Source organism: Octopus bimaculoides, chromosome 3 (assembly GCF_001194135.2).
Source record: "Octopus bimaculoides isolate UCB-OBI-ISO-001 chromosome 3, ASM119413v2, whole genome shotgun sequence".
In the NCBI taxonomy this organism is placed as follows: domain Eukaryota; kingdom Metazoa; phylum Mollusca; class Cephalopoda; order Octopoda; family Octopodidae; genus Octopus; species Octopus bimaculoides.
In genome coordinates this window covers 32910555-32920593 of record NC_068983.1, presented here as the reverse complement: position 1 = coordinate 32920593, position 10039 = coordinate 32910555, and the positions used below count along the sequence as shown (strand labels likewise).

At 37.3% G+C, this 10039-nt stretch overlaps 1 protein-coding gene across 1 annotated transcript in view; it reads right to left on the bottom strand.

The window, feature by feature from the left end:
- The window catches only part of LOC106872480 (ALK tyrosine kinase receptor), a 75332-nt gene extending 65374 nt beyond the window's left edge, over positions 1-9958 (bottom strand). The window contains exon 1 of the mRNA XM_014919493.2: positions 9809-9958. Within this exon, the coding sequence (XP_014774979.2) occupies positions 9809-9953 (145 nt within the window). The 5' untranslated portion in view covers positions 9954-9958. The remainder of the gene's footprint in view (positions 1-9808) is intronic.
- Between the last annotated feature and the right edge of the window lie 81 nt (positions 9959-10039).

The window sequence follows — 10039 nt, the reverse complement described above, 5'->3', positions numbered from 1 at the left end:
CTGAAACCTATTTGAAAATGATACCAGGCCTACCATCCCTACAGGAAGTGCAAAAAATCGTGCTAACTGGAACGACTCATGTACTGAGAAGAGCATTATCGCTGTGAAAACAACATCCATTCATGAACTTTTTTTTCTTAAATACATGTTTTACCTATGAATTTGCGTGCGTGAACTGGGAATGCATACAACGAGTTTCTCTGCCCTAGGTGTACAGAAAACACTCAGCGAGAAATGGAAGAAAATTTGAAGAAAGAAGAAGAAAAAAAACAACATAATAATAATAATAATAATAATAATAATAATAATAATAATAATAATAATAATAATCTGGTTGGTGTCTCGTTAAAAATCTCGGTTGGTGGCTCAGCTTAAATCATGTACCACAATGCTGAGTGCAAATGTCTAATATAAATGTATCAAATAATGATGTTAATGAGGCTGGAACCAAAAGTTGCCTTTCGCCTGGCAAGTGCCCTGTGGTTAAGCAATGCAGATCCGGTCTTCATTCAGAGATTGCTTGTACACAAAGCTAGAAGCAGAGAAGAAGGTGGGATAAAGAGGCAAGCCAAACGCTAATTGAATGCTAGATCAGAAGTGAACCCAGCAGAAGAGGATTACGACAATGAATAAAGGCAAAATGGAATGAGATAGGACTCTTCGAAACAAGTGAGCAACGGTTAACCAAGCAGGCAAGAATAAAAAGAGTAAAAGGGTGGTTAACAGACATGGAAGTAGAAGAGATAAAAAGGAAAGTAGAAGATAGAAATAAAACTGCACCAACAGATAACGTGCCCAGTGAAAACAGAAAAATGAAAGGCGGCAATGAAGACGTAGGGCCAAGTGTAAATGTAAATGCATTCTCAGCAAATAAAGCAGAAGTAATAGGAAGAGTTATATCACAAGAATAAGATAATGACCAACAAGAGATAGTGAGGACGCTGTGCCGATATATTAGAGAAGACCGGGATCAAGCACCACTCAACCTGAGGTACATTGATCGACGCAAGCTCAAGTTTGAAGCCAAAAAGAAAGATTCGGTTCTCGGGCTAAAAGAAGCCGGGGGACGATGGATCAGCTCTTAATTGATAATATAATTATCAGGTAGTACAAGAGAAGTGATGCAAACCTGAGCGTGGCATAGGCTGACTATCGCAAAACAGACGGTATGATACCGTATTCGTGGATAATAAGAATAATGGAAACGCATGGAATAGCAGAGAATATGAGAATCCTTATATGGAATAGCATGAAATGCTGGAGAACGGAATTGACAGCAGGGAGGCAAGTACTAGGAGAAGTGAAAATAGAGACAGGAATCTTCCAAGGGGACAATATGTCTCCACTGATATTCGTGCTGGGTATGATTCCCTTGAGTGAAATACTATAGAAAAACAAAGCTGGGGTATGATCTGGGAAGAGATAAGGGAAAACTAAACCACTTGCAATTCGTGGACGACTTGAAGCTATTCACAAAATCAGAGGCAGAACTGGACAGCCTAATCCAGTCTGTGCAAAATTTTTCCAGTGATATTGAGATGAAATCTGGACTCTCAAAATGTGGTACGATGGTGATGAGACGAGGAAAGCTGTCCAGGACAGAAGGCATATGGCTGCCAAGGAGTGAAATGATGAAGGCAATTCAACCTCAATCCAATACCTGGAAATACTTGAGGAAAATGGAATTATACACCATGGCATGAAGGAAAAATGAAAAAGAGAGTACCTACGGCGAGCAAGAAAATTTTTGACTTCAAATCTGAATGCCAGAAACATAATTTCGGCAATAAACTCGCGCGCTGCCACAATAGTTCGGTGTGAGAATGGAATCCTGAAGTGGATAGAGGAGGGGCTAAAGGAGATGGACAGGAAATCAAGAAAGCTCCTAACGTTGCATGGAGCCCATCATCCACGTTCAAACACTGATCGCCTATACATGAAGAAAGCCAATGAAGGAAGGGGACTGATAAGAGTGGAAGGCTGCGTGTGTATCGAATTTGAGAGTTTAATGAGATACCTAGCCCAAGTAAGGAAACCTTGCTAGTAGCAGTTAGGAACGAGAGAGTACTGAAAGCAAGAAAAAAGAGAGAAAACAAAAGAAGTGCAAAAAGGACGAAGAAGAATTACGCACGAAGGGACTGCACAATCAATTCCATGTAGCCACAACAGTAGTTGCTGGGAAAAATAGGTGGGATTGGCTGATAAAAGGAACCCTAAAAAAACAGACCGAGTGCACTATAATGGCAGCGCAGGATCAAGCTCAGGCCACGAATTGGAAGGTGAACCTCAAGAATGATCAAGTGTCTCAGCTGTACCGTATTTGCAATAGAGTGGATGAAACTATTGCCCGTATCACGAACGAATGCCCTATACTTGCCCAAAACTACAAGTTGTAGCGACACGACCAGGTAGCAAAAGTGCTACATTGGAAATTGTGCGAAAAGTGCGGACTAGTGAGAGGCAAGACGTGGTATGAGCACAAACCGCAGAGAGTGACGGAGTCGGTGACTAGCAAAACCCTCTGGGATTTCCCAATCCAAACAGATCAGGTGCGAGAGCATAACAGACTGGACCTAGTGGTGATGGACGAGGTGCACCACATATTCTAACTGGGACCCACTTGCAAGGTCGGGTGCTGTTTATCTTGATATGAGGTCACCAATGTCGCGCACATAAGAGAGGCAGTCATGATTGGTATACTGGGTTTCGAAAATTTTACGCCAGTGTCACTTTGCTGGCACGCCCTTCTCTCTCGCTCAATGATAATAAATAATAATGTCAGAGAGAAATGTCAGATTCTGTAGGACTTTCCAATTGAAACGGACACGAAAATAGAAAGTAATAGACCAAATGTAACGATTGTAAATAAGGAAAAGCGAAGTTGCTTACTCATCGACCCATCATGTGCGTTTGATTCTAGGATCGTAAAGAAAGATGAAGAAAAGCAAAAAAAAAAACAAAAAAACATACAGTCCCTTAAAATTTGAAGTAGGAAGAATTTGGAGCATGCGAACAGTAAAGGTCGTGCTTATAATACTCGGTGCGTTGGGAACAATGTGCCAAAATATAAACAAATGGCTGGAAGAGATTGGAATAGAATTCCCAGTAGAGCTCCTACAAAAAGTTTGTCTCTTAGAAGTAGCAAGGATTATCAGGAGGGTTCTAAACACTCGAAACACTGCTGAAAATTTGTGGACACCTAAGTTTACAGGTAGTAAGTGCGCTATCCTCATAATTCCTATCAGGAAAAAGACCGAACCTGAGCCAAACCAAAATGATACTGAACAGGAAGACCTCTCATTTAATATCACTGCCCAAGCGAAAAACGAAGCAAAAGCAAAAAGCAAAACTAAAAGAGAATGGTGGACAGGACTACATTGAAGTGATATATGCATTCTGCATTGCAAAACAAAAACCAAAATATACAGGTATAATAAAAGAAGCATATCAAATACAGATAAATAATACTGACAGAGGGAAATAAGTCTCGGAAGATACTCTTGCAAATGTCTGGTGATATATCCTGTGAGAGGGAGATGTGCCCCAAACCAAAATAGACAAACTAATAGACAAAATACACACTGAATATAAAACAAAACACCTGACAACTCAAAACAATGGGCTGCAAGCAAAGAAAAATAGCACATCAGACATTATATGTCCGAAAACACATAAGATCTCACAAAGAAAGGAACACAACAGAGATAACAACGTATACAGTAAATAAAAGGCTAAACCAAAATAAAATCTCTGCAAAGCGACCCAAACTAGAAATAAATAGCACAGCACAGCAAATCAACAACGCACATAGGTAAACCTGAAACACATAACAACTGACAACGTAACACACACCATAACAGGCCAATTCTAACTGAGGATGGCGACAAACCGACTGAAGAAAGAACAAAAACAGAAGTAAACATCGCAAAATATAAAATAAACAACTCTATGAACCGATAAATAGAGACAACAGAGCCCTTCAAGAAATAATAATCACATCAAAAGACACACTAGATATCAACAAACTGAACAACTTGTTCCACCCAACAGTTATAGTGTTATCCGGGAAAATTGGGCTTGACCCTTACGAAGATAAATAGAAAACAGTCAAATCTCAAAGCTCAAAATGGAAAGAGCGTATAATAAATAAAACTAAAAACAAAAGGACTTAGCACTACTTTGTGAATTAGAGAAAGAGGCGCAAGCGTAGCTGTGTTTGAAGAAGCTTGCTTCCTAATCACTTGGTTTCGGGTTCAGTCCCAATGGGTGGCACCTTGGGCATGTGCCTTCTACAGACCAAATGCTTCTGAGTGGATTTAGTAGATGGAAACTGAAAGAAGCCCGTGTGTGTGTGTGTGCGTGTGTGTGTGTGTGTGTGTGTGTGTGTGTGTGTGTGTGTGTGTGTGTGTGTGTGTGTGTGTGTGTGTGTGTACAGAGAGAGAGAGAGAGAGTCCCACACAGAAAGATACACATACATCTAATCAAGGGAATGAGCGATAAGGGATGAAAAAGTTATTAATGAAATACTCCGAAGACTTAATGTTACTCATAAAATAATCCGTGTATTATAGACTGTTTACCCCGATGAAACTGACGCAATAGGCTACTGAAGTTTGCTGTTTGTAAATAACGTTTGATTTGAACAGCAGAATACCAAGACTTTGGTGTTAACCATTAACACTCATTAGATTTCTCATTTCGAATCAAAGCATGAACTTTATTTTCATCATGCATCATTGTCATCGTCGTTGTTGTTACCATCAACAACATCATCAGCGGTAACAATAGCAGTAGCCTCATCATCACCACCACGACCACCACCATCATCATCATCATCCTCATCACCATCATAACCACCGTTGTCACTGTCTTAGCCATTGTCATAATAGCTCAATTTCCGTTATGAACCATAAAGTAACTAACACATGACAGATTCAACAAGAAAAATCTCCCACTCATACAACTTCAATTAACATCACCATTAACAATGTTTCCCACTTTGTTTGCGGCTGTCCACATCTAATAAAGGAGACCTGGCTCCACCTTCACCATATTACAAAACACAGCCATGTTGCCAAGCCTATCTTCTTAATAACGAAACGTCAAGAGTATTCAAGAGTATTCTAAAGGTAATTTTCCCAATTTACATCTCCAACTTGCCACACTTCCATAATATGTAGAGAGAGTTTCAACTCCAAGTCAGTTACAAACAGCTGCAAAACTACTTTAATCCTCTTGAAATTATCTACAAACTTCCCAATCTACCGTTTTTCCTTCTTTACATGTAACATTAGAGAATAACAAATACCACGCAACAGAAATATATCAAACACACTCATAAATACATACACACCCACACATAGTCACATACACATATACACAGAAGACAAAAATACTACGAGTTACAAAAAACTCCTCCACAACGTTCACAACACATATAGAATACATAGTAAAACTAGCAAAATCATACACTAACAAGCAATCACATGCACCACATTTGGCAAACAGAAAGAAGCAAGAAAGTAAAGCTCACACCAGCTTTGCAACCAGCCACAATTATTTACAAACTGCACGAAGATCAATACAGATAATATAATTTTTAGCTATAAGTATGTCATTTTGAGGATAGACATATGTATTAAATAGATTTTTGTGCACTATAATTTTTTATAATAGTAAAGTATATATGCCAACAGAATGTGGCAGTCCTATAAAGGACGATGCTACTGTTGGCTAGGGCAGCGGACTCGCGGTCGTAGGATCGTGGCTTCGATTCCCAGACCGGGCGTTGTGAGTGTTTATGGAGCGAAAACACCTAAAAAGCCCCACGAGGTTCCGGCAGGGGGTGATGACGAACCCTGCTGTACTCTTTCACTACAACTTCTTTCACTCTTTGTTCCTGTATCTGTTGTACCTGTATTTCAAAGAGCCAGGCTTGTCACACTCTGTGTCACGCTGAATCTTCCTGAGAACTACATGAAGCGTACAGGTGTCTGGGGAGTGCTCAGCCACTTGCATGTCAATTTTACAAGCTGGCTGTTCCGTTTATCAGATCAACTGGAACTCTCGTCGTGGCAACCGACGGAGTTTCATAGATAGATAGATAGATAGATAGATAGATAGATAGATAGATAGATAGATAGATAGATAAATAGATAGATATGCAACATGCCAGGGCTCTTCTACAATGGTATCCTAAAGCACTAGCCCTTTTGGGGTCGATGAAATAAGAAGAAATAAAATGTTGACAAGAAAAAAAAAGCCAATGATATTAGTTTTTCGAGTCTAACACTGACTCACTATGACTAAAACAACCAGACTTTGCATTTTTGCTTTTAACTCAAAACTCTTGGGCCTTCATTATACGCTTTAGTTTATTTACTTTGCGTTGAATTTCACAAAGTATTATACATTCCATGAGTAAAAACTCTTCAAAATATTATATAACCTTGAGGCTCTGTTAGTACCAAGTTGTACTGAGTGCCAAGTTGTTTCATTAGTGCCAAGTTGTACTGAGTAAGAGTTCAACGGGGAAAATCAAATGTAAGTATACAGAGAAGCTATTTCCTCTCATGCTGCTAATACTGCTGGGAAAGAGATCAGCCTCACAACATGTTATTTCTTCTACTCTAATCTTAAATCTTTTCACTTAATCAGTACAGTTTTGCTTTCACTAACTTTTGATGCAATCAATTGTCCAATATTCATCTTCGGCTTCCCTAATGCTCTGTGTATGATAAATCTTTCCCTTGGGTTAAAAATATTAAGTAACCAGGTTATAAAATAGCAATTTACTGTATTTTGAAATAATCGCAAATGAAATGTGGTAAGGGAAATCATCAGTTTGGACGTTCATTAAGTAGTTCTGATACTTATTAAATAAATACAGAATCAATACCTATATCGGCTGAACAACAGTAAACAAGATTAAATCTCATGTAATTATTTACGTACCGAAGTATTCCGCTGTCCTTTAGTGCTAACCCTTTTACGCAACCTCTTTATCGGAAAAAAAACTTTTAATAGAGAATAGGATGAAGACATCAGAGTCTAATATATTTGTTTGCCGGGAAATATTATCTACTCTGTGAAATGTTTGCATTCTAACGAACTTTTACATAGCACAGAATGACTTTCATCTAAATATTCTATCATAATTAATATTAGCTGCGTTCCTATTATTGCACTTGTAATTGCATCGTATTAATCGGCACTGTCAATATTTATGTGACCACTCGACATGCGAGAAATAGCAGGAAAGTATCTTTTAAATCACACTTGACTATCTTCAAAACTAAAAACACGTGGGTCAATGTAATCCCAGACAAAAAATATCCGATTGAAAGAGGGAATATCTTAAGCTAGAATATTTAAGAGTGGAATAGTTTAATCAGAGCTAACCTGAGACAAAACAACAGTAACTTCATATTTTAGTACAAGATTACATTGAAGGACAACTTATAGTCAGGGTACAAGAGCTGTACGTTCTGCATTATTTCGTCAGAAATATTCTCTTTTTCCTGGACTTTTGATGGTACATTCACATCTGTTGGGCAGCTGACCTCTACAGCAGTGCATGATTTTGTTTCCAGTCCCACAGAGCAATATCAGGTCTGTTATGTTTGTAACGAACTGCTGTTTTTACTGGAGTGATCCAGCGGTATTCTTTGTTTTTAAAGGTATGAATACATGCTGGTTCTGATATACTTTTAATGTATACTTCAGAGAAATCCTTCCTGCGGATAGCACTGTAAATAGTCTTTGCAAATGTTTCATGCCTCATGACAGGCAGTATTTTGCAGATATTTGGGGGCAGCTGTCGATCATGTGTGTGGTATCTTCCATATCGGTATAACAGAACCGACATCTTGTATCACAACGTGGAAGTTTGGTTGTATCTTTGTCCCTGTTGTTTATCATGTATGTATCGATGGATACATGGCTGGATGGAGGGAGTGAGGGAGAGATGGAGTGATGGAGGGATGGGAGGATGAATGGATATTCTGTAAAAGAAGTCTTAAAATCAAATGCAACATCAACTCTTTCCATAAATTGTGCTACAATTATCTTTATACTATCAATTGCATTTATCAAACTCATTACTATGTAATTAAGCTGTGCCCCTTAAGGGAACTCCTATATCATATGGAAGGTTTATATTTGCATAGAATGAGCAGTCATGTGGAATATGACTTTAGATATGCGTGATTCTGTCTTTGATTTTATCCTTAATTACAATAATTTCATTTTACATACGTCGCAACGATTGTAAGTCATGAACAACGCTTAATATAATTCCTTCTTTCATGATAATGCTTTGCTTTACTCAGGCTTTCCCTTCAGTGTACCTAGAAATTTTTCTTGATACATAGAGTGTGAATCTTTTCCACCATGCAATCTTATAAAACGCATCGATTATACAGCACTGTTGCTAGCCCTGTTCTTTAGGGCAGTTATAAGCAGAATAAGGGGAATATAGCTAATTGAAGAAAATTAGAATATCAGTTTTATTGATCATCGTTTAGCAGAACTTCGGTTAATACGAATGCACAAATAAGTATCTAACAGGTTATCTGACACATAATAGATTAAATCACATTCATTTACGTTTAATTAGTGGGATCTAAAGTAGACATTAGGTTAAACGCATCAGATTAAATGTTATCTATTTACTGTTTTAACAAGTACAAAAGTTAAAAGTAGAGCTTTTTTCAATATGCTGTTTTTTTTTTCTTAAATCTCTTTCAAACTGCGCGCCTATAATTAAGCCTTTAATGTAATGTATTTTCATAAGAGAAATAGTTTACTAAATACGGCAAATATAAATGTTAATTAATTTACATTAGAGCTGCATCCTAAATTTGATATCACTGGGAGGAAAACCGAAAATTTAAAAGAAAACATCAAATCAAAAATTACAGTACTAATTATAGTTAATGAAAAGACATTGGAATTAATACAAAGAAAGTCATTTAATTGATTGAGAAACAACGACTATGATTAATGTTCCTACTTATTAATGTATATTATTTTATATATCATTATTGGTTGTCATATTACTACTTCAGCAAGTATGGTGAATTAAATGTTTCATTGAGGAGATATAATGAAACCGAAACATAGCCTTAGTTGTCTGTCGCACTTGTCGATTAAATAGTAAAACAACATTAATCATTAAGCTTTTCGTCGCCGCAAAATTATTTCAAATTAATCGTTTGATGCTCTGCATTAAATAATTTAACACTAACTTATGTTTTCACATAGTTTATCAAAGTTATATAGTTCTTACCATTAGCAGATACAGTCACAGATTGCACATTCAGTAAGTAAGTGTAATAACACTTTTGATGGGGAAAAAGATTACTATTCTTATATCATGCAGAGGCATGATATCTCTAAAGAGAAGGGAAAAGGGGTAAATTACTTTATAACATATGGTGGATGCACCGGAGCATTCAAAGGTAATGTAGATGTTGTCGTTCAGCATGACATTCCATTAACGTTCAAAGTTCACTAATATATTGCAATTAGATAACACATATCTACACAGTCTAACTACATGTGTGATTGACAAGCGTTTGCTCCAGGAGAAGATTTATGTCTCATCCATTTTAGATCCATTAAATCGTGAGAGCTAGGCAACGACCTATGAAGAATCTTTTATGGATACCGAAGTCATTTTTTACATAACATTTTAAAGTTGCTTAGTAAATACATAGAAAGCAATTAACTTTATCGCAGATTAAAAGCAGAGAAATGAAACAAAGAAACAACAGAGGGAAGATTTTATATAGCTAAACAAACATACCAGCACCGGAAATGGACATATTTCCGTTTGTTCCATTAATAGTAAAGTCAATATCCGAGTATAAGACAGACGGATCTTTCTGGAAGGGACCAACACCAATGCCGCCGCCGCCACCAGCTATTATCAATGGAATAGTTTCATTCATGTTATCATCCACCTTGGAAGTGTTGTAATGCCAAGAGAAGAAAAGAGAAATTATATATATATATATATATATATATATATATATAT